The 26,227-nt window shown below is 41.6% G+C and overlaps 1 protein-coding gene across 1 annotated transcript in view; it reads left to right on the top strand.

Annotated features, from left to right (window-relative positions):
- Positions 1-1,009: 1,009 nt before the first annotated feature.
- The window catches only part of LOC121936852 (mitogen-activated protein kinase kinase kinase kinase 4-like), a 107,961-nt gene continuing 82,743 nt past the window's right edge, over positions 1,010-26,227 (top strand). Inside the window, exons 1-2 of the mRNA XM_042479505.1 lie at positions 1,010-1,530; positions 12,807-12,872. Of these exons, the coding sequence (XP_042335439.1) occupies positions 1,474-1,530; positions 12,807-12,872 (123 nt within the window). The 5' untranslated portion in view covers positions 1,010-1,473. The remainder of the gene's footprint in view (positions 1,531-12,806; positions 12,873-26,227) is intronic.

The following is a 26,227-nucleotide window of genomic DNA, read 5'->3' as shown; positions in this document are numbered from 1 at the left end:
GAACTCAGAAAATGTGCTTTGGGAACTACAACTCCCAAAATCCCCTACCCAGTGGTCATGGGGTTGACTCTGGCTCTGACCCTACCAAGACATGACAGTTCAGTGAGTATCTGTGGAGGGTTCTTCCTAAGATGAAGACACAGGTGCGATAGGAAGAAGGAACCACCATGCCACAAGTTATGCCTTGAGCATTTTGCAGAATATACAGGATTTGCTTTTTGTATTAAAGAAAAGAATACTTCCATGTGAAGTCAAAGGCTTTCATGGCCGGCATCCATGGGATTTTGTGGATTTTTCAGGCTATGTGGTGATGTTTTAGAAGAGTTTATTCCTGTAATTTGGAAGAGTGTTTATTCCTGTGTTCTGGAAAAGGAATATACTCTTCTAGAACATTGCCACATCTCCCCCAAAAAACCCATGTAATACTTCCATGCCTCTGCAAAGCTGCTATCACAATAAACCTTCCAATCCATCATCATCATCATCATCATCATCATCATCATCATCATCATCATATTTATTTTTATCCTGCTTTTCTCCCAAGATTGGGACCCAAAAGGCATCCCAAAAGGCAATGACAAACCAGTGAGCTTTGCTTTGCTTTCCTCCAAGAGTGGAGGAACACTTTCCTTCTTGCTACTCATGGCTTGTGACTCTGGAGAGCAGGGTTTGATTCCCAACTCAGCCATGAAACCCACTGGGTGATCTTGGCCAAGTCACACTCTCTCAGCCTCAGAGGATGGCCATGGCCAACCCCCCTCTGAAGAAACCTGCCAAGAAAACCCCAGGAGAGCTTTGCCTTAAGTTGAAAACAACTTGAAGGCACACTCCAATAAACTAGTGAGTGGAAAGGAGGAAGCATCAATCTGTCTGCTGCAACAACTATGAAGATGCCCCCCCACAAAGAAAATGCCCTTCCAACTCCAGCTTGTTGCATCAACTTCTCCTCCCACCCCCAAGGCACGTCACTTCCTTGCAAACTTTGTGCAAAAGTTATATTCTTTTGGTCAAAGGCTGGAGGCTGCTTCCTCTCTATTTGGCTGGAGGAAGGGAAGCGCAGAGAAAAGAGAGACACAAATACATACAACTTTTTTCTGCACTCCCCCCTCCTCCTCCCCCCTGTTTCTTTCCTTTCTTTTTTTGCAGTTCTTTCCTGCTTTGCATGTCAGGCTTCCTGCATTTGTCCCAGCAGGCAGGCAAAAGCGCACCAACCATGGACAAGGGCTGAGCCCAGAGGACCGTTAGCTTGGCAAAGGAGGAAAGAGAGAAGGAAAAAAAGAAAGAGAAAAAAGAAAAGAGCCAAGGACTGAAGCCTGGTGGAAAGTCTCCTTTGCATTCTTTTTCTCTGAGCCTGCTCCTTCCCCTCCTTTGGGCATTTTTTTGCTTTTGCAGCTGCAGGGCTGCTCCTGCCAAGGCTGTGCGCTCTTGGCACCGGTTGCGCGTGCCAAAAGGGAACCCAGCGGTGCACAGACCATGGCCAGCGACTGCAGCGCCCGGAGCCTGGATAGCCTGGACCTCAGCACCCTCAGGGTAAGTCCGTGGCTGGCATGGCATGGCATAGCTTGAAGGAGGAGGAGAGCCAGGGAGAGCTGGCCCTGCCCTTTGGCAAAGCAGGGCACTTGGAAGGCAAGGGTTGGGCAGCTAGGCGCAGCCAGGGACCAAGGCTGGCAGTGGCACCCTGGCACTTGGTGCCTGCCCAAAGTGATGGCTTCAAAAACAGATATGCAACAGCACTCAAGTCAGGCTCATCCAAGCCATTGTACCTCCCTATCCATGGATTTCTTGATCCATGGATTCCATCATCCATGGCTTGAAAATGTTGGAAAAAAATATATAAACTTCAGAAAAAAGCAGACCTTGATTTTGCAATTTAATATAAAAGTAAATATAACGCAGACTACTAAAGTCAGAATCATCCAAGCCATTGTACAGTCGGCCCTCCCTATCCATGGATTATTGCTCTATGGATTCCACCATCCATGGTTTTGAATGTATTGGGAAAAAATATGGGGAAAAAATCCAAAAAGGACACCTTGATTTTGCAATTGTCTATAAAAGTAGATATAATACAGAGTACTAAAATCAGAACCATCCAAGCCACTGTACAGCTGGCCCTCCTTGTCCATGGACCTTTGATCCACGAATTCCACTATCCATGATTTGAAAACATTGAAAAAAATCTTTAAATTCCGGGGGAGAGATGCCAGCCACAGATGACAACAAAACCTCAGGAATAAACTCTTCCAGAACACAGCCACACAGCCCCAAAACCCGACCAATATATATATATATACAGTATATGGATTCTGGCCATGGAAGCCTTCAACGTCACAAAATTAGACTCATCCAAGCCATTGTATGGTTGAGTCTCCATATCCATGGATTTTTTGATCCACAGATTCATCCATGCATGGATTCAAAATATTGAAAAAATATGGAAAAAAAATTCAAAAAGCACACCTTGATTTTGCCATTTTCTATAAAAGCAAATATAAGACAGAGTACTAAAGTTAGAATCATATGGTTGGACCTCCATAGCCACATTTTTTTTTATCCATGGATTCCACTTGCCTGGAGATGAAGGGGCTTAAGCAACTGGTTAGCCAAAAAAATAAATAAATAAAAAGCCTCCACAAACTCCACTCCATCAACAGCGGACTGAACAGAGAGGATGGCTTCCCAGCACACTACACATATTATAATACTGGTTAACACTCTAATCTCATGAAAATTTTCTTGGTCAGTTTATCACATCTCTTTTTTGGTTTCCAGCCAAAACCACATTCCAAAACTCTCTCCACCATTCATATAGTCATCCACCCACTCTGGCCTTCGGCAACATCTTTCCTCTTGACTTTGGTCCCTCAATAAACTGGCCATCTCATCATCATACTAACAAGTTTTACATTCCTATGTTTATTCATACATTCTGATTATAGAGATCCTTCCTGGGCACCAGTTTACTCCATACATCTGAGGAAGTAGACCAAGGGCCCAAACAGACAAGCCAAAATAAAGCTGCTTCGAGTCACTTTGGAGGGATGCTGTTTAAATGACACATGCATCTTAAGAGGCCAGAAGCTGCACTAAAACTGCGCTCCAGTCCTTAGGATTGGGGCATGGCTTTGGCGCAGCTTCCGGCCTCTTAGGATGCACATATCAATTAAAGAGCACACTTCCAAAGTGATCCGAAGCAGCTTTAGTTTGGCCTGTCTGTTTGGGCCCCAAGTCTACGAAAGCTTATTCTACAATGTCTTTTGCTCAGTTGGTCTTTAAGGTGCTAGAAGATCCCTTTGCATACTGATATTGCAGGCTAACTCTGAATTCTACACCCCAAGAAAACCCAGTAACCAAGCTGAGCTTCACTCGTCCCAGTTCACATTCAGCCATAATGCTCCAGCAACTCTGTACAACTCTATACTTTTAAAATCATGCAGTCAACTTGTTTAGTAGGCAGGTAGTGCTCAGTGCAGGTAATGCATATACAATTTTAGTAAAACTTATAAAAGCCCTGGGAAGTAGACTGGTATTTTCCCAGTGTTACATATCGGGAGGGGGCAAAGAAGGGGACCTGTGACTAGGAGCTCATGGCTGAAATGAAACAAAATTTGTGCTGTGAGTTTACCACTCACACTCTCAAAGGTTGGAAATATTACCATTTTGAAGACAACTCTCTCACCCCCTTCCATATTGACTGGGGATTCTGGGAGTTGTAGTCCAAAAGAATATCATTTCCATGCTTTGCACACACTTAATGACAGAAAAATAATTTTTGGCAGGTAATACAACTTTCTTCAGAACAACTAAAATAATTTCATGAGAGTGCTCCAAATGTTGAGTCCTCCAGAACTTTGCACAATCTTGTGGAATTTGGTAAAAGCATTGCCTCTTGGGGATGGTCACTCTGAAGTAGGTTGCATCAGCTGGTGGATTTGATGTGGAATTGGGACATTAACACTGGAAACCATGCAGTTTTGCATTCTTTTCTCCATGGCTACTGTAGCTGAAAGTTAAAACATTCAGTCTCATGGGATACTTCTAAAGCTCTGGAGAGAAAAAAGCAGAGGAGATAATGTCATCATGTAAGGATCGTTCCCTTTCTTGTCTGTTTATATCTTAGAGCTTGAAAAAATATTTACAGGCCTGCCTTGTAGTTTTAGATCATTTTACTCTGTTTAGCTTGCTGGAATTTTTCTCATTTGAATTATACACATTGTATAGTTTGCCACGATTACCTTTCCCAACTTCCAATTGTTTGGGCAGAAAAAATAGTCTCTTCCCCTCATGTAAAAACTTTGAGTTTGTGGCTTTTTTTAAAAATGAACTTATTTGCTGTGCAGCTGCCCAGAAGTTAGTTCCTGGATAAATTCCACCTAAAACATTGTCCTTCTCATTATTTTTTCAGCCAATCTCTGGGTTGGTTGAAACAACAAGGGTGGGATGAACCTTTGGGTTCATCAGAGCGCTTCCATCTGTCTTCAGATCATCAGCAAACATTCAGTTTGGCAGAATGTTTCAAGATCAGCTGAAGTTGGCTTAGCCTCATGATCTGAATGCGTGTTGAATCATTTAAAGGACCGACATGGCTGGTGGTTTCTGTCATAAGGCAAATCTAATGAACTTCTCCCCATTTGCTGGGAGGATGTGGACACATGAATGCACCCAGAAGTACAGTGTCATCTCAACAAATCATGCTAGGATTCAGTTTGTCATGCTAAATAAAGATTTTATCGTGCATTTTGCAGTATTTTCCAACCAGGAAAAAAAAAGAGGTCTGAGACATTAGGTGGAAAATCCATCACTTTTATATTCCCATTTGAGAGATGCATGTGTATATAACACGTTCGCATACGCTCTCACCATGAGCTGATGTTGCACACCAAAAAATCAAACTCAAGACATTCATTCCTTAATATGTGGCTTTTCTGTTTGTCACATATTCATTTCTCTGGGAGCTGAAGTTCTTTTAAAATACAATTTTGTGGACCACAATAGCAAACTTCTTCTGCACAAATCTTGACAAGAAAATTCCATGATAGATTTGCCTTAGGGTCGCCATAACTCAGAAACGACTTGAAGGCACACAACAACAACAAACCACATCACAGAGACATACAATTTGCAATTATACTCCTATATTTGCAAGCACTGTTTAATGCCATTCATATTCTAATCATATCTTCAAATGTACATGGAATGGTCTCTATAAATGAGTGTCCCATTTTGCTCCTACTTGTGCCAGCGTGCATTACAGACCGCCATTTAGTACGCGCTCCGCCATACTAGGGTTAGGAAGGGGCATGCTAGGGTTAGGAAGGGTCTTACCTTCCTAACTGGCCCCGTTCCTAGTACGCACAAAGCGCATAGTAAATGGCAGCACCCGTCCACATGGGTGCTGCCAACTTTATGTCTTGGACGCACAGTGTCCGGACGTCGCGCGGCGGAAGTGACGCCGCGAATGCGCGCCTCGCGGCGCCACTTCCAGGTGTCAAAAAGAAGCACCATTTCGGCACTTCTTTTTACCTGCGCTGAGAAGCCTCGTGGTCTGGCCGCTGGGGCTTCTCAGCGCAGCTAATGACGCCGGCGGCAGACTGCCCGCTTTTGGGCGGTCTGTAACACGCCTGACTTTACCTAAGGACAAACTTAAACTATTAGTCAGCCTTAAAGTAACTTTTTAAAGACTATTACTAGCTACATAGTTGCTACTTTATGCTTCTGTAGATTTCTAAAATGAATACAGTAATCTGTTCTGTGGAGATTAGATTGGTCAAAAGGTTTAGTTCAGACTCTGCACACATGCTTTGCATATCGAAGTTACTAGGTTCAGATCCAAGTATATTTAGTTCAAAGAGTCTGAACAAATACTTAAAGGCATGTAACTAGACAGGGGAATCATGTGGCCCTCCTGATTTTATTGAACTACAACTCCCATAGTCAGTGGTGAGGGTTGCTGGGTGTTGCAGTCTAACAACATCTGGAAGGTGAAATGATTCCTGTTTCTGGGAATCTGGGAAACTAGTACCAATCATAACTAGCAATGCAGGGCTGGGTAGACCTTTGGTCTGACTCACTAGAAGGCATCTTGGTACATTCAGCACAATAAGACTTACTTCCAAGCAATCATATGTTCTACTTCCTGTCAGAAGCACTGACTAACTGTACCTGGATTGGGGCCAATGATTGTGGCATGAGGTCCGGTTTGCGTGTAATAAATGAGTATCGACTTCCCACAAGGGAGATAGCAGCGTGGTAGTTTACTCTCACAGTTGCTCTTGTTTTGATCTGACAGCTCAGCTCTTATTAAGCATCCTTTGTGCCTCCTAGCAGCTGGCAATATAGAAAGCAGGCTGATTTACTGAGTGAGACCTTTGGTTCATGTAATGCATGCAGTGCTGCCTATGCCACTTGACAGCAGCTCTTCAGATTGTTAAGATAGGAATGTTTCACTAGCTTTACCTACAGAGGCCACGCTTGAACCTGAGACCCTCTGCATACAAAGCTAATGTTTTATCACTGAGCTACTGTCTCTCCAAGACATCTATGAAAAGTTTCTATTTCAGTGCATCACTACAACATGGCAGGATACTTTCAGATTTCTGAAAGAATGTGGATCCTATGTTTATATAAGTGACCAGGTTTCGGGGCTGGAGGGGACACCTATGTTTTTCATAGTTATTTATAGAATCATAGAATAGGAAAGGACTCCAAGGGCATCTATCCCAACCTACTACTACTGCAGGAATTCACCACTGAAGCATCCCTGACAAGTGATTATCCAATCTTTATCTAAAAACTTCCAACACCAGAAAGTCTATCACCTTCTAAAATAGTCTCTTCCATTCTTGAACAGCTTTTACCATCAAGAAGTTCCTCCTAATATTTAGTCAGAATATCCTTTCTTGTAATTTGAATCCAATGGTTCAGGTCCTGTTCTCTGGAGCAGTTGGTTATGTTCATATCTCTCATTTCTTCTTATGAGTTCAAAGCTGTGCACCTTATCCTCACCGCAGATAAAATCCTACCTAATGTAATTGGTAACCTCCATTGGTATTTGCCTTTCTCAAATCGGTACTTTAACCCATGCTGTCGACTTAAGGGTTGTTCACTACGTTTCCTGCCTTGTTATGACAGATGGATCGGTCCTCTCCATGCAGGATAGAACATTTCAGCAGTTTGTCACATTTGCGTGAGAAAAGCTGCATCCATCACAATATCTAGCTATTAAAAGGTACAGATGGAGGCCCAGTATCTCAACTCAAGGGTCTTCCTGGCCATTAAATCAGCTTTGCAAATAAATCCACCTGTTACTAGCCTCAAAAAAAGTACATTCACTACCCATTGATATCAAGGCAAATAATGTAATAAATCAGTGTCCTGAAAGTATATGAAGCTGGTTTATATTAAACAAAGCCAAAAGTGAGGAGGAACTGTAAATGTTTTTAAAAAATCACAGTGTGATTGTTTCCTTCTCAAACACTATTCCTATGGTGTTTGTTTCTGCAACAAACTTCTTCAGGAGCTAGTTAAAGCATACAATACATTTTGAGCTTGGAAAATTGCATGCATACAAGCCATACAAGCTAAATGCATTGGCAGACACATATTGCATTCCAAGGAATGCCAGCCTTCAAACACAACCACAAAATGCATAAATAAAAATAATCATGAAAACTCTGCTCCATCGCTGTAGTTTAACACCATAATGACACATCTATTCTCAAAGCTCTCTTACCTGCTCTACCCAAACATCCATCTATCAGTGAAGGCATTAGCTGAGCCATCTAGGGCTCATCTCAAAGTCCTGTACTTTTCAACAGAACACAGGAAGGTAAAGTATGATGTGCTTGGTAGCACTTAGCAGTGGACAGTGTTACTTCTTTACACTGCTGTTAACTGCCATCAAACTGACTTTGACTTGTGGTGACCCTATGAAAGATAGACCTCCTTAGCTCCTTATCTTCAATTGCCCTGCTCAACTCTGGCAGTCTCAGGGCCATGGCTTCCTTTATTGAGTCTGTCCATCTGCAGTGGGGTATTCCTCTTTTCCTATTGCCTTCTACCTTACCAAGCATTATCTAGTGAGGCTCGCTTCAAGTTATCTGAATCATCTCTAGTCATTATTTTTGTTTTCTGAATGTTCAGCTGTAAACCTGCCTTTGCCCTTTCTTTGTTAAGTGTCTTCAGTAGTTGTTCCAAGTGTTTGCTATTTACAGTGTTCAGTGTTATTTTTTAAGACGACATCCTCCAAATTCCCTAGCTGAGCTGTAGTTGGTTTGTAGAGTAACATTTCTGAGACCTTAATTTTGAGGGGTCATTTTGTATCTGTGAACTTATATGGAACCAGATCATTGGTTCACCCTAGCGTAGTTTTGTCTACCCTGACTGGAAACACCGCTCCAGTATCTCAAACAAAGGGTCTCCCCAGTTATTCTGTTTGGAAACCTTTAAAACTAGACATACTAATAACAGATCCTGGGAGCACTAATGGCCTTACCTTTAGGCAGGGCAAGATAGATGCTTCGGACAGGAGGTGCTGATGTGCCCTTGTGCCCCCGATATTTTTATTCCTGGATAGTGCCTTCTCCAGTCTAGCAGAAAGGACCACACACTGTTCTTACATTGCTCTGGCAATGGGATGTGAACTGTTCATTCTCTTGCAATGTGCCATTTATATGAGTGGACTGTAGTAGGTGCCAGGTGGAGTAGAGAGTGGGTGATAGAGAGGGGTTGGAAGACAGAGCTAGATATACCACATTGCCTGACTCTTAAACTGCTAGTGACAAAAGTATGTGATGCTGTACCATGGCCTGCATTCAAGAAAGTTTCAGCTTCTGGGTATGTAGTGGTAGTGATGCTGGGAATTTTCCTTTGCAAAGCTTTTTTTTGGGGGGGGGGCAGGATTCTAGACTTCAACCCCCAGACTCCAGACACCAATAGTTTTGGCTGGTGTGTTCTGGATGTTGTAGTCCTAAAATTAAGCTTTTCAACATCCTGGTCATTTGCTTCATACCGAAGAATGTCAGGTTGGTCTGTCTTCTCCCATTGAAATATGATCCCAGTACAAGAGCATGGAAACATAAATTTGGGGATTATAGAAACTGGAATCTCCCAGTCTAGGGATTTTGTCCCACCCACCCTCTCAAAAAAAAAACTTTTCTAAGTTTTGCCCCCTTCCTAAGGAACAAAGCTAGCTTTCTCCAAACGCATAGAATCTTCTTTGCATGTTCACCCGAAAGCCAGTGCATGCTCTGTATAGCTGAGAAGATAAGTAGCTCCTAAAATAATACAGTTGGACACTGCTTTAACTGTTGTGACTTGATCCTATGGAATCCTTGGATTGTGTGGTTTGGTTTGTCACCAGAGCTCTGTGAAAGAGAAGGCTAAATATCTCACAAAATTACAGATTGCGGAATACCATAGCATTGAGCCATGGCAGTTAAAGCCGTGTCAATTTGCATTATTTCTGCAATGCAGACGCAGCCAGAGGTAACTCATTTTGCCAACCTGTAAGATTAAACCGACTCTTGTGTTACAGGCAGCAGTGATCCACTATTAAGTGCCGACATTGGTGCTTGCTTTGCCCTTGCTCTAGCGGACTCATTCCATGGTCTATTATGGCTTCGTCTTCTGATCCGGCCAAGTCCTTAATGATCTCCGAGCTGGACGTATCTTTGATGTAGTGCTTCCTCTCTGCTAGCATTTGGTATCCCTGAGTCTCAGTGCCTCTCTGCTATCCAGCCACTGCCAAGTTTGCTACATTTCCTTTCACAGATGCCAGAATTCTGACCCAAACATTCATCACTTTGAGGTTAATTACTGTAATGCACCGTACCATATGTTCCTCTTCTTGCTTTGTCTTTATCATTGGGCAAGAAGACCAAAAGGCTGAAGCAAGACGGCTGACCTGGATGCCACAAAGCCAACTTGCTACATTCATGCTCATGTGCAAGACTGTGAGAAAGAAAACTGTACAGGAAATCAAAGCCTAATGTACTTCCTTTGTATTTAACCCAGGTGGAAGTCAAGACAGTTTTGATGTCATTCTCTGCAATGGCTGCAGGCCTAGAAAGGTTTTTTTAAAAACATTTTTGGAATGTTTTCTTCACTCTGAAGATCTAGGAAGTTCACAGTTAAATTCATGTGCTGTAAACATTTTTAACCCCCCCCCCTTTAATAAATGTATCTTCCATTCCCTAATATAACTTGCAGGGGGAAATACATGGTTTTTAGGCTAAAATAGCTAAATGTCACTCTCTTCTCAGTTTGATATGTTTGTCCTTTCAAAAATGTCAATGTGGAATTTCCTTATATATAAAATTAACAATGGAAGGTCAGGGTTTTGCCATTTTGTTTAGATATGATATAACAGAAAGTTTGCAGAATAACTAAAAACCAGCCAGAGCAGGACAAAAGCATCTTTCAAGTCAACTGGAACATTTCAGCTTTTAGTGTCCTTGTAACCCTGGGTTATTACTGAAAAACAAGCACTTAAACATCCAAACTAGTTGGATTTCTTTTTAACTTAAAAGCAGGTGGGGATAACTTCCCAATTCTGAAAAGCATTGGCAGCTGGAGGCTTCCATGTTGGGGGAATACCAGATCTGTTTTGGGTTTCATTCTGTAAGGAACTTGGGAAGTAGCGTTCCATACCTTGGATGAATTCTTTCAAATTCTAACTCAGGGTCCATCTACACTGTAGAAATAATACAATTTGACACCACTTTAATCATATGGAATCCTGGGATCTGTAGTTTTACAAGGTCTCTAGCCTTCTCTGCCAAAGAGTGCTGATGCCTCACCAAACTACAAATCCCAGGCTTCTGTAGGATGGAACCCTGCCCATTAAAGTGGTGTCAAGCTGCATTATTTCTATAGTGTAGATATACTATTAATTCAAACTAAACCCCAAAAGTGGATTCACCTTCTAGCTCATACAGAAAGTACTAGCCACCATCGATAAGGAGGATGTTTAAATAAACTTAGTTCGTAGTTGGCAAAGAAAACAAGAGTTGCTGCTTAAGAATGTATATGCACCACCCTTTTGAACCCTGTAATATTTGTACTGCAGTGGCTTGGCACTGACTTCTCCATGATTTTAGATCAGCATTCCTCCAATCTTTCTTTTGGGCCATTTTTAGAAAACTGAATTTTGCTTGCCTTTGGCTCGGGTGAGGTTTAGCACAGTTAAATTATCTGTTCTGTCCATGCTTTACAAGAATAGCTGCGGCTCCCTTAGACTGGCATTTCCTTCCTTGTTCTCAGGCTTGCCATCCACATGGCTTTGGAGACAACTGTGTCCATTAACTCTTTGCAAGTAAGAAGAGGGATTCCACTTGGACTTATGTACATCTGGATTTGATTTTTTAAAAGCAGGGCTGGTCAGGTTTTATTTATTTCAAATAAACCCATGCAAGAAATCTTCCTTATGGGTTGTATCCCAAGCCTTTTACAATCTAAATGTAAGAAATGCCTGTCAGTAGGGTGAAAGGATTAAATCCATTTGGTGTCTATGGAAGTTTTTGTTTATGTTGATATTATGAATGAATCAGCTCCATGAGTGCAGCTCTGCTCAGGTCCTACAAACTCAGGGCTCTGGTTTCCTTCCTAGAGTCAATTCACCTACTGTTTTCCATTTTAATCAAAACATTATTTTCTTTTCATTTGCATCATGTCATCTTGTGACATTCCAAAGTAAGATGTATGTGTGTATGTCTGCCTTCAAATCACCTTTCAACTTATGGCAACCCCATGAATTTTATAGAATTTTCTTAAGCAAGGAATACTCAAGGGTGGTTTTGCCAGCTCCTTCCTCTGAAATATATCCTTTAGCACCTGGTATTCATTGGAGGCCTCACATCCAAGTACTCACCAGGGTGGACCTGACTTAGCTTCCAATCCTATGGGATCTGGTGCCTTTTAGGGGAGTGGTACTCAAACATTTTACTCTTACCCTCCCCCTTTTATATCAATATGTGGACATTGCAAGCCCTCCACTCAACATAGTATCTGAATGTAAATATTTTGTTTATTTAGTGTATGTATTTTCATTTGCACATTCATGTATGTCCATATTTTAACGTTTTAGACGGAAATAATATCATTCATTTTTTAAAGTCAATGCATGTGTAAATTTTACACATAAAAAGGTTTGGCAGGAGGAAGAGAAGGGATCAGAGCCTCCAAGTCTTGCTGTCTCCTGTGGGGAGGGGGGGGGATTCCCGCCCACTATCTGAGAAGCACTGCTTTAGGGTATTTATGCAATCCAAAGTATGATATCTCTAGTTCAGTCATTTTGGGTTCTAGGGAGAGTGTAGGCTTGATTTGTTCTCAGACCTATTTATTTGTCTTTTGGTTGATCCATGGTATCAAGTGTATTCTCCTCTGTTGTTTGTTGTTGCGTACCTTCAAGTCATGTATGACTTAGGTGACTCATCGTGGGTTTTTCTTGGCAAGATCTGTTCAAAGGAGATTTGCCATTGCCTTCCCCTAAGGCTGAGACTGTGACCTGCCCAGGGTCACCCAATGGGTTTCATGGCCGAGCTCCTGGTCCTGGTCTCCAGTTTCAGCTCAACACTCAAATCACTACACCACATAACACATTTCAAATATGTTTACTCTGTTCCTGTCAGCTTTCTTCAATTGGAATGGAGGGATCATTGAATCAATGGGATTTATATAAGCATTGATGTATATTTAGCAGTGTTGTCAGAGGGTATCCTCTAGTTTGGACTAGCAGCTGGATTTAAGTCAAGATACTGCTTTAGAATAAAAGTAATTAATCTATTATTATTATTATTATTTTCCAGGATCCAGCAGGGATATTTGAACTAGTACAAGTTGTTGGAAATGGAACATATGGACAAGTATATAAGGTATGTTTTTTACTGTCCAGCTCTCACACATGTATATGTTGATGGGGAATACAATGGCTTGGACAATCCACACTTTAGTGTTCAGAGTTATGTCTTTACATGTTATGATCCAGTCCTTTTCTTTCATAGCTTCCCTTCCCAATCCTAGACTTCATCTGATTTCTTGACTGCAGTCTCTGTTCTGATCAGTGTTTGAACCAAGGTATAGAAACTTTGACTACAGTCCATCCTCGCCTTACGCAGGGGATCCGTTCCGGATCCCCCCGCGTAAGGCGAATTCCGCCTATGCTCGAGCCCCATTGGAAACAATGGGGCTCGTGCGCGGCAGCGCAGGCGCGCGCAGGGCACAACGGGTGCACACACCCATTCAATTGAATGGGAAGTGCCGCCCCTTCCGCCCCGCGCGCGCCCCGCGGCTTGAGCGCGTATGCTCAAGGCCGCGTATGGCGCGCCCGCGTATGGCACGGGCGTACTGTATTTCAATTTTCTCATTGTCTAGAACAAATTCTTGTGAATCTTCTATGGTCATTATTTTTGGGTTTTCATTTTAATGTTCAGAATGAATCCATCCTTGGCACTTTTCTCTTTGACCCTCTTCAGTAATTGCTCCAGGTCTTTGTTTCTGCTAGTAATAATGTGTCATCTACAATTAGTGCATAGGAATAAAAAGAACTACTACAACAATCAATGCAGACAAATAGAAGCCAACAATAAAAAAGGAAGAATAAGAGACCTCATCTGCAAGAGGTCTGAGAATTAATGTGAGAATTAAAAAAAGAATGAAAATCAAGAATGGAAGTGCTTTATGATCAGAAAAGGACACAATACATGGCCACAATGAAATTTTTAGAAATATGGAAACCATATACAGAAGATCTATGTGAAAATGTGTGTCATCCTGACCAACACGTGAGAATAATAAACTTATGAAGATGAATCCCAAAATTTGGAAAGCAAAGTAAAAACCACACTCGAAGCAATTGGAAAGAACAAATCACCAAGAACAGATCACAGAACTGCTACAATCAACAGAAACAGAATCAAACTTAGTTTTAAATAAAATTTGTCAATAAATATGGAAAACAAAGCAATGGCCCATACATTGGAAGTGATCAATATATATTCCCATACACAAAAAAGGAGATACAAAAGGTTACAGTAGTTGCTGAATTATCACACTAATTTCTCACACAAGCAAAGTAATGTTCAGAATTCTGCAGGAGAGAAATCCCTGAGGTACAAGCTGGATTCAGGAAAGGGAGAGGCACTAGGGATCACATTGCAAACATCCACTGGATAATGGAGCACACAAGGGAGTCCCAGAAGAAAATCTGCATGAGTTTTATTGGCTACAGCAAGGTATTTAACAGCAAGGTATTTAGGTGATGAGTCACCTAAGTCATACAATAGGTGTGCCACAACATCAGATCATCCTGATGTGTAACCTGTACTCAGGACAAGAGTCTTCCCTCAGAACAGAATATGGAGAAACAGAATGGTTCCCACTTGGCAAAGGTGTCAGTCAAGGCTCCATACTATCACCCTATTTATTCAATCTATGTGCAAAAAATATTGTACACAGTGGGTTTGGACTCAGAGGCAGGAGGAGTGAAGATAGGAGGAAGAAACATTTACAACCTAAGATACACAAATGACACAATACTACAAGCAGAAATGAAGACCTGGAAAAACTGCTGAAGAAGTACAACAAAGACATAGTGATAAATCACAATATACAGCCTTCCGGTACAGTATATTAAATCTGATATGGAAAGAAAAGACTCTGACCAAGAAACGTCAGGAATAAACTCTTCTAGAACATGGCCACATAGCCTGAAAAACCCACAAAAAACTAAAAACTCTGACCAAAGTTTGGTCATAGGGAAGGAGAAAGTTTATAACAGAGTTTGGAAAAGTTACATTTTATTGTTTGTTTGTTTGTTTGTTTATGGTATTTATACCCCGCCCTTCAGCCCTAATGGCTATCAGAGCGGCTTACAATTATTATTTTTAATTAGATGGTTCCCTGCCCTCAGGCTTACAATCTAAAAGACAAGACACAAAAAGAGAAGAGAATGGTGGTGGGAAAGGGGATGAGGCTGCAGTTCCTAATAGCCCCAACCCATCTGCCCCCAGAGTCTCTATGATTTCTAATCATTACAGAAAAAGTAGGCACCACAAAAACTAACATTTAAAAAAAAGTGGTGTAATTTCAAAACTGAAATGCCTGACTAATGTAAGGGAATCATCTACCTCTTTGTCACAGTCTGCAGGGTGCCCAGTGTACATGCCATGTCCTACCAACCCTGCTGAGTGTTTTGCTAAACTTCTATTGACTTTGCCCATATAAACCACAGATGATGAAATTTACAGGACAACAGCAGGATGTACAGTTGGCATGTCAAGAGCTATTCTTTGTTCCTGTAAAGCAAGGGGAGGGATTTTGCTGAACCATAACTCCCAGCATTTCTCATCATTTGATTATGCTAGTTGGGGTGAATGTCCTACAGCATCTGGGGGCATGCATGATTTTTCTTCCTGCTGTAAGCAAAAGACATCCTTTAGGTTTGGGGTTTTGCTTTGATTTTTGGAAAGTACATTTCCTTTCCCTTCCTCTTGTGTTTCTGAGCTAGCTCAGAAGCACCCAGCCAAGAGTGCAAAAGATTGGCCTTTCTCCAGACCAGAGAAAGAGCTACATAAAAGATAATTTTATTTATGTTGTGGAAGGAGGAACAGAAATCAGAGAGGAGTGCAATGCATTGCATAGCCTTGTTGAATTATGAAGTGTGAAAACAGCTTGTGCACTGTGTGGAAAGAAGCCTGATGGGAACGCCTGGGGCAATGACTGGAAGGCTAAATTTAAGAAATGTGTATGAAAAAGAGCTTTTTTAAAAAAAAAACCATGAACATAGCTTGGAAGAACAAGTGAAAAGTGAACTCAGCCATGGCCTTGAGCTTTGAGTATTTCATACTTAGCAGATAACCTCCTCCAACTGAAAAGAGTTGCCAGCTACCAAGTATTATAACTTCTCACTTTGTATGTTGGTCTTGGGTTAAGAATCAGGTATCTTAAGAAATACATCCAACATTTTGAGCTGGCTCTTACTTAAAATGATTTCCATGTTCTCTGAGTCATTCACTTCCAGCTCATAAGCCACAGATGGACAACTCTGTAGGGCTTGTGACCCCTTTACAAGCAATACCATCTTCTCCCAAATATGACTCCTGCTTTCACACTACACCTTTTACAGTTAAAAAAGTGGGGAATTACATAATACAATGTAAAGTTAAGTGATGATTGCAGAAGGCACAATACTCAGTTCTTAATATTTTGGGGTGGAAGAGGTGTTTGTTATCTACCCCTGCTCTATGTTGTCTGGTCATTTCAGGATCTGTTGACCTGGCAAAACCACCAGGCCAGTGATATCTAATAGCAGTAATGTGTGTCAGTGTTTGGCACCAAATGAACCCTCAGGGAGTCCTGCAGCAACACCCAGTTCCAGGACAAATTCTGTCGCATTTGTGAATTCTCTCTCTTTCTCCTTCTCACTGTACTTGTAACATGAAGTACTTTGCTGGAGAATGTATTTGTGGCAAGGTCAGGACAAATCCATATTTGTCACTAACAGGATCTCATGGGAGACAATACCTATCTCTCGAAGCACATAAACGCTGCAGCACCATGGGATTCTTGCACCATATACTGTAAGCTCTCTCACTTGATATTTACCTCTCCATTCATTCCAGTTAAAGAAACCGACATTCAGGCCATTTGTCCATCTGGATCAGCATTGGCTTTACTGGTTGCCAGCAGCAACTCTTCCCCAGGCCTCCTTTCTATTTTTATGTGGGAATATCAGGAGCAGGACCTAGGACTTTCTATAAGCAAAGTACATACTCTGCTGCATAAGCCACAGGTGGCCTTGGTGCTCAGTGTGGCATATGAAGCAACCCCTGGCCCTTCCATACTCTGCGGACTCTTTAGCTGGCTAAAAAACAGAGAGAGGGCTCCAGGAAAGGCTGCTCGGCTTTTAAATAGGCTGTAAGTCCCCCTGCATTGTTTTAAGATTATTATTTTTAAGTATCCATTTTTCAGAATCAGAAATGAACTTCTGGCCACTTCCAGTTTGGCTGTTGGGTGTAACAGTTGTGTAATCCTCAAGGGCCTCAGGAACAGTAAATTGGCCCCTAGTAATATAAATACAGCTGCTCATCCTAGGACCAGATTTGAGTTAGGATCCCTCCCTTTATTAACTCATAGAGTAGCAAAGGTGGGAGTACCTAGCTCCATATGGGCATGGTGCGGTGTCCCTCCACTGAGACTGTGGAAAACCAGTGGGAATGCTTGAGCAATATAGTTCAAGACAGGAGATGAATCACAGGTTTTTATTTTCATTTATTTATTTTGGCCTGCTGATTGCCTTTGCAAAGCAATTGCATTTAGGAGACTGTTTTCCACTGACACACTTGGGTCAAAAGCATTGGTTAATCAAGCAGTCTGTGTGCTTCTATTTTACATTTTTACCCCATTATTTTCTGCCCCATGGTGATCCTCCATACATCAGCTAAACCAAGGGTGGAGAACCTCTAATTTTCTAGATTTTGTTGGCCATCAGGTCCTATCAGCCAGCATGGCAACTGGACAGAGACAGTGGATCTGGTTGTTGTTGTGTGCCTTCCAACTTGTAGAGACCCTAAGGCAAACTTATCATAGGGCTTTCTTGGAGAGATTTGTTCAGGAGTTTGCCATTGCTTTCTCTGAATGCTGAGAGCATGTGACTTGCCCAAAGTCACGCAGTGGGTTTCATGGCCAAATAGGAAATCAAATCCTGGTCTCCAGAATTGTAGTCCAATACTCAAACCACTACACCACACATAGTCTGGAGGGATACAGCTCCCCTGAATTAAAATAATGCACTTGGAAAACAGGATAAAAACTGTCTACCAATTAACAGTTTCAGAATTTTGGACTGCAGTTTCTACCATCCCCAGTCTGCATGACTGTGGATGATGGGAGTTGGAGAAGTCTCTGGCAGAAAATTATTTCACTGCAGCCTTCCTTCCCTTTTTCAGATAATACAACCAGAAGCAGGTCAAATGTTTGCCCAACTCTGATGCAATTTCCAGTTAGCTATTTTGTTTTATTTTATGGAACGTCTAGTAAGAAATAAAATGGGTATGTGGCAGTTATAGGTTATTGGTCCTCACTTTGCAGAAAAGTTGTACCTATTTTTCAAGCTGCCTCCAAACTCTATATAGAGGAAGATCTGCTCTTAAAGCAGAGTTATTATCAACATTTAATTGAACATCTTCTCTTTAAAAACATTCTACCTCCCTTTTTCCCCTCTCCCTTCCTTTGTGTCTCCCACCAATGTCTAGATTCAGGATTAGTAGATGGAAACATCTTAGAGGAAATTCCTGTCAGGAAATCTTGTAGCATTTCCGCTCCTTTGGTTTGCTGGAGGTGATTCCTGCCCCTCCTACACACAGAAAATGGACAGTTGCAAATGTACAGACTTAAATGTTGACTGTTAAGCAGGATACGGTTTGTTGTTATGGAGAGTCTCAATTTCACCCCAGTCACTGGTGAGAGATCAGCCCAGATCACATATGGATCTTAGAGAAAATGTCGCTCAGTCTTGAACTTTGCTGATGGGCGACACAGATGGACAACAGTCTTTATGTAGTGGACACATAACAATATTTACTCCACCATGCTTTGAAATTATGCTGGAGAAAAAAAACCCCAGTCACATTTGATTCCACAATCCAAGATTTTGAGCATGAACTGACCCACAGATCATGCACATTCCTATGCCAAACTATTCAGAGACCATTTCTGGTGGGTTACACTGTTCTTACTCCCAAATAGGTGTGCACAGGATAGCAGCCTTTATGCTCAGTTGGTTCCGGTGGGGGAGATGAAGCAGGCTCTTAACTCTTCCAATGAAATTAATGGGGCTTGAATGTCCTTTACCTTAACCATTTTGCATTTTCAAGAAAATTGGAATCTGCCTTATAATTTATTGGACAACTTATGTGCCCATGTAGTCCAAAGCAAGCATAGTGCAGTGATTTGAGCATTGGACTACGACTCTGAAGATCAGGGTTTGAATCCCCATTTGGTGACATTGAGCAAGTCACACTCTCTCACAGTCAGAAGAAGGCAATGGCACACCCCCTTTGGACATCTGATCTGGAAAACCCTGTGATAAGTTTTCAGCAGTGTCACCATAAGTTGGAGATGATTTGAGGGCACACAAGAACAACAACAACAACAGTCTCATATGTTTAGCTGCAGCCTTACTTATCTGGTATTCTTCAAATGTTGAAGAGTGTACTTCCCATCAATCCATGGCCAGTGGTTAGGGATGATAGGGGCTATAGTCCAAAACAACAAGAAGGTACCAGTATGAGGCAGGCTGATAGCTCTGCAGGGTCTTGCACAGATTTTTTACATCACCTGATGCTATTAATTAGAGATGCCAGGAACTGAACTTTCTGCCTACAAATCATGTCCTCTGCTACTAAACTGTGGTCTCACCTTTCGAGAAAAAGCTTGTGAGTTTTGGCAAGGTGCAGTAAAGGCATTTTAAAAAAAATGAAAATGCATATTAGTGTAATGCTGTAATAAGAGTAAGCAATAGGCTTTTGAAATCTCCAAATAGCTTCACAAGCCAATGTACAAGGTGGTCTAGTAGAGAGAGACAGCTATATATTTTCTGGCAGAGTAATTTTTGGTAAAGTTATATGTTTTTAAGTATTAAGATGCTTATAAAGTTTTTATTGCCCATGTCACTCAAGAAGAAGATGAGTTCTAACTGTTCTTTCAAGAGAGAGAAAAACTGAGCAGGCAAATTGTAAATTCCAAAAATCGCTGATGCATTTGTTCATTTCTGTGAAAAGAGCTGGTGGTCTATCAGTTTGAGCGTTAGACTAGGACTCTGGAGACCAGTGTTTGAATCCCCACTTAGCCATGCAAGCCTGCTGGGTGACTTTGGGCAAGTCACATTCTCTCAGCCTCAGAGAAAGGCCAAGAAAATGCCATCTTAGTGTCACCTTAGGATTGCCGTAGTCGGAAATGACTTACAAGGCACACAATGTTTTAAAGGAACTATTTTAAAATTGATTTTGAGTTGAAATTATGTATCAAAGATCAGAAGGTATGGAATTGAGTACTGGTGCATATTCGAGCTAATTTGGAAGGAAGGGGTAACCAACAATATATTTTGCACAACTAGGTATTGGGCCACCCTAGGCGAGAATTATTTTGGCACCCCCAGTCGCCCCTCACCTATTGATTTCCCATTGATATTCTCACCCCTTGATTTCTGCTGTTTCATTTGCTAAAGCTAAACAGGACATAAAACTAAGGTTCCAATCTCTCGTCATAGTATTGAGAATTAGTCAAAAAACCAATTAAAAACCATACCACAAATACAGGGGGGCACACATTTATGTTTTGGCCATTGTACAAAGAAATCATCATACAGTAGGTTGCTTTTGCGTCACTTGCTGCAATGAGTTTTCACTTTAATATTGTTTAATTACACAAATAATAATAATAATAATAATAATAATAATAATACTGTTTATTTATAGCCCGCTTTTCCAAGGGAGATCAAAGCGGGTTACAACAAGGGTATAAAACATTATACAAATTTGAACAACAGTATATAAACATCATAAAAACATTCCAGAATTAAAAACACAATAAAACCACAGACGATAAAACCATAGCCAAAATACAAAAAAACTGCAAAGCTGCCCCTAAATTTTGCCGCACAAGGCAGCCGCCTAGTTCACCTATATAGATGAGCCGGCCCTGTGCACAAGAGCCCACTGGAAACTGGGTGTGCGGCTGACTTGTAAAATGCGCCCGCATCATACACGGCTTTCAGCATATGTTGAAAGCCGTGCAGGAGCGTACAGGGCGCAAGAGGCAGTGCATCCCATTGGGGCGTGCATCCGTGACGTGCGCGCGCCACCGCACCGCTGCATGCACAAGCCCCATTCGCTTGAATGAGGCTTGAGCATGTGCGGTATTTGGCTTACACGGGGGGACGGATCCCCTGTATAAGCCAAGGGCAGATTGTATTTCCAAATCTACCACTTGTAGGGGAACAATTGCAGTCTTGTTGTTCCTCACAACCAATAGTATCATGTTGGGGGCAGAACAGACACCATTGAGTTTATCAGACAAGGGGAATTGGAAGTATAATCCGATGGCAATCTGAACACAATCATGGAATTTAACATTATTGCGTGTTAACCCACTGCACACAAATTCGGGCAATGGGAAGTCAGTCCAAATGCAATCATGTGGTTTCACGTTATTGCGTGATAGACTGCCACACACAAATTCGGGCAATGGCATGCTATTTTTGGGCAATGGGAAGCCAGTTCGAAAGCAATGCACATACACATAATTGCGCGAAACTTGTGACTTTAAGTGAATGCGTTCTGGCCCCACTTTCTTTTCATTCAAATTTAAGAGAAATTCCTCCCGTTTGATATACTCCCATGTCTGCTTGTAATGTTCTACCAGAACCTGTGCCTAAAACCAAAGCCTGATGCATGAATCATAGGAGAAATAGATCCAACATCTACACTTAATGGCCATAGTAACACACCCAAACTACATGGTTAAACCTAATCAGTTGTTAATTGATGTGCCCTTGCTTTATTAGTGCAACCTTTAGCATTCTTTATTATTTTTGATTCACATTTAAACAAACAAACAAACACCTCTTTTGCTCATATGACTCAGGCACTGCTCTTGACAAAACCATCTCGTATAACTTTTAAGTAATTTAGGGCAAAAAAAAGTTATTTGAGAAAAGCACAAGATAGTATTCAGTACTTTCTCCCCTCCAGTTCCCTTTTGAAATGCATTCTTTTGAAGCCAGAAAGCTTCTGAGTCTGTTGAGTAAAGTTTTATGAGGATTTCTCTTCTGAGTTTTCCCCCCTTAACTTGGGATTTTACAAAGGAAAAGAATAAAGGGAATAAACAATTTACAAATCATTTCTGCTCTGCTGCCTATGCTTAAATATAATGCTTTTATAACTTTTGTGTTGGAGAACATTTCTCCTAAGATATACAAAAAGCACTTTTATGAAATAAATATACTCTTGATTTGGATAATGGACTCTATGATTTATTTACACACATTGTCCACACATGTAATTTGCAATGAACCTGAGATTTTTTAATTTTGTTTTTTAAAAAAGCAGGCTGGAAGAAAAATAACATTACTTCAGTATTTGCCCTTTCCAGCTAAATGTAAAAGATTGATGAAGTCTCTTTCCAAATAATCCATTAAAAAGGATGCCAAATTGCTTCTGCAGACATGTGGCCACAAAATAGCCATTGTTGAAAGTAAAAATCTGTTTTACTGGATCCAGTACACGTGAACCTGGAGTTTAACCAGCTCCAGATTGAACTACCTTATTCTGAGTAGTCCAAAGGGATTCTATGGGAAAACGGTATACAAATAAAATTATTATTATTATTATTATTATTATTATTATTATTATTATTATTATTATTATTCAGAGCGAATCATAGAATCATAGAGTTGGAAGAGACCACAAGGTCCATCCAGTCCAACCCCTGCCATGCAGGAAATCCAAATCAAAGCATCCCTGACAGATGGCCATCTAGCCTCTGCTTAAAGACCTCCAAGGAAGGGCTATGGTTTTTTCTTGCTTCAAGAAATTTCAAGACTCCACCTTTCTTTTCTTGCCAAAGGGCTTGCTCCATATTTTAAATGGAAGCCATCTCCCTTTCCACATAAAATGGTCTGAAGATTGAATTCCATAGAAACATAGAGTTGGAAGAGACTCCAGGGGCCATCCAACCCCATTCTGCCATGCAGGAATACACAGTCAAATCACTCCCAACAGATGGCCTCCCAGCCTCTCTTTAAAAACTTCCAAAGATGGAGACTCCACCACACTCCAAGCAATGTTGTTGAACATCTCTTACTATCAGGAACTTCTTCCTAATGTTGAGGTGGAATCTCTTTTCCTGTAGCTTCCATCCATTTCTCCATGTTCTAATCTTCGGAACAGAAGAAAACAAGCTTGTTCCTTCTTTAATAGGCCATCCCTTCAAATTTTTAAACATGGCCATCATATCAACTCTTAACCTTCTTTTCTCCTGGCTAAACATATGCACCTCTCAAAGCTGGGTACTCATTTTAATGACCTATGCCAGGTTGAGTCGATCTCGAACCCCTGACTGGTATTGAACTCACAACCTTATGCCCTATGAGTGGCTTAGGGATGTTTAGCCTGGAGAAGAGAAGACAGGGGTGATATGATAGCCATGTTTAAATATTTGATGGGATGTCATATTGAGGATGGAGCAAATTTATTTTCTGCTGCTCCAGAGAATAGGACCCAGAGCAATAGATTCAAGCTACATGAAAAGATATTAGATCTCAACATTAGCAAGAACTGCTAACAGTGAAAGCTATTAGATAGTGGAAGGCACTGCCTCGGAGAGTGGTGGAGTCTCCTTATTTGGAGGTTTCTAAGCAGAGCCTGGATGGCCATCTGTCAGGAATACTTTGATTGTATATCCCTGAATGGCAGGATGAAAGCCCTTGAGGTCTCTTCCAACAATACAGTTCTATGATTCTATGATCCCATTGTTCCTTTTGGCTGTTGATGTTGAGAGTTGTAGTCCATTTATAGTCCAGTACATCCAAATGGCATGAAGCATGTTTAAATCTTTGTTGAATACAGTGGGATTTAACCTTGGAGTTTGCCACGTGTAGAGTTGTGCAGTTATTTAAGCAAGTGTCTGACTCTGCCTTTGGATGACTGTTGTAATGCTTTTAACAGAATCCTTTGAGTTTTGTATGTCTCTCTCTCTCTCTTGGAACATTTTGCTGTTAAACCACTGAGAGTTTATATAAAATATTTGTTTATTTCATAAAAATGCCTGCCTAGCCTTTCTCTGCCCAACAGCCCCTAAGAAGCTTACAGAAACAGCAGCAGCATAAAATGCAACTCTTCAATGACAAAATTTGAAAGCTGTTTGACAGTGGAAGGGTCTCCCTCAAAAGGCGGTGGACTCTTTTTCACTGGAGAGTTTTAGCTGCAGTTGGATACCTGCCTTCCAGGGGTACTTCAGCACTGGATTCCTGCATTGGCAGGGAATTGAACTAGATGGCCCTGGGGAAAATACAGGCTGGTGACATTTTAAATAAATAAATTAAAACAACTCATGCAAATGTGTGACCAGAGTTCTTCTTTTGTTGTTTTGAAGTAGGAAGTTGAAACTCTGCTGGATTGCCAGGTTGCAACTCAGAGATGATGCCTCCAGATACTTTCCAACTGCCTTGATTTGGCAGGGATAGCTCTGATTAATATGCTTTCTCCCACTTTTTCAGCTCTTTTTAAAATGTCCTCATTTCTTTCTCCTTCTCCTCTCTCATTATCCTCAGCTTACAATAGTTGCTGCAAATTGGGGGGCTTCATCACACAATAGATTGTTGCATTATTACATTGGCCTGGTTCCGTGTTCAAGCTTTCCTTATCACAGGGTTGTGACTCTGCTGTTGTTGCATGTTGTTGATTTGCAACAACATTGATGGGAAAAACCCATTAACATCTCCAATATCTGCTGCTCGGCTATTGCTTCTGGCAAGATTGTTTCGTTCCACTGCAATTCGATATTCCAGTACAGTGGTACCCCGGGATACGAATTGATCGCGTTACGAAATTTCCGGGATACGAAAAAGTTAGATTGGAAAAAACTGTTCCGGGATACGAAGGTTTTTTCGGGTTACGAAATTTTTTTCGGCGCGAAATTCAAATGCGTGGCTTGCCAGCGCTAACGGAAAGCCCTTTTCGGCTTGCGAAATGCATCGGGTTACGAACGCCGCGGCGGAACGAATTAATTTCATAACCCGAGGGAGCACTGTAGTCCTGTGGTGTGAGTGGGCATGGTTCTCTTCTTCACCTCCCTATCCCCAAACACTTCTGGTGTCTGTGCAAAGAGGACATTATGGTGCATAAGAACAATGCTGCTTTTACTGTAATCCCTGAAATTTTGTTTTTTTAATTTGATTTGCTGTAACTGCATGAATGCCCTACCATGGCAGGTTGCCAGCATGCCACAATTACACAATTACAGCAAAACAAATTAAAAAACAAAACAAAGGCCCTGCACAGACCGGCCTGAAAGGCTGCCCTGGGGGCAGATTTGGGACGTCGCATCCAGATGACACACACTCCAACTCTGCCCCCAGGGCACCATGTCCATATGATGCAGTGCCTAAGAAGCCACCATGGCTATCATGCCCTTTCAACACTGCAAAAAGGAGCCACTTTTTGCAGCTCCTTTTTGCACCCTCAAAAGGCAGGATCAGGGCCGCAGCATGAGGCCCCACCACCCCTTCAAAGTGGTAAGTCAATCTCCAAAATAAATACTGGGGAATGGAGTAAAAGCAACCATTGTGAACCAAAGGAAGGGTTGGTGCACCACATGGTCATGTGAATGAGGTGGGCAGATTATGAGCCACATGGAGTGTGTGGGTGATTTCAGTCAGAGGAGTGAAATGGTAGCAGCAAAGAGCACATTGTGCAATGGCGGCAAAAAAATATTATGTATGCATTACATAGGACAGATACAGGGAGGCAGGCAGAGTCATGGAGGTAGCATGGAAGAATGATAGGAACATGCATCACCAGAGTGGCACTATGGCGGTAATGCGGAGAACGAGGGATAGTGATTGTTTCCCTACTGTATGTTTTCATTACTGTGAGACAACAGGCTGGGGTGATAAAGCCCTGAGTTTGAAGTACTGTACAAGAAATAGTTTGCATTTAATTACCTCAGCAGGGGAGATGATAAGAAGGGGATGGAGTCTTGCACTTCTCATTAGACTCAGGGAAGAGCAAACTGCTGCAGCCTCTTCTAGTTTGTACATTCTTCCTCATTAATACCTATTGCCATCTTGATCACACTCTGATGTATGCGTCCCAGTTTATATCTGTGAAATGCTGGAAGGTATACCTCAAATACCTTTTTAATTCTATAGCTGAATTGGTAGGTGACGTAGTGGTGACGTTACCTGACCCTCAGCACCCCATCTTGTCATCCACCTTTCTATCAGCTGTTGTTTGGCCTATTTGGAGTCCATCTCCACTCAACAAAGAAGGAACAGCTTCACAGGGTTTTGATCTGGCAACCTTCAGTATTTTTCTAGTAGTTCAAAATCTGGGGAAGTCATTTTGCTGTTTGACCCCAAAAATGTGCAATTCAAATGTATGATTTATTCTCTCAACAAAACCTGTGTTCATGTAGAGCTGCCAGTAGCAGCTCTTTCTCCCCCCCCCCC

This window comes from Sceloporus undulatus, chromosome 7 (assembly GCF_019175285.1).
Source record: "Sceloporus undulatus isolate JIND9_A2432 ecotype Alabama chromosome 7, SceUnd_v1.1, whole genome shotgun sequence".
NCBI classification, from domain to species: domain Eukaryota; kingdom Metazoa; phylum Chordata; class Lepidosauria; order Squamata; family Phrynosomatidae; genus Sceloporus; species Sceloporus undulatus.
The sequence above is the reverse complement of the archived record's forward strand: the minus strand, read 5'-3'. Positions and strand labels throughout refer to the sequence as shown.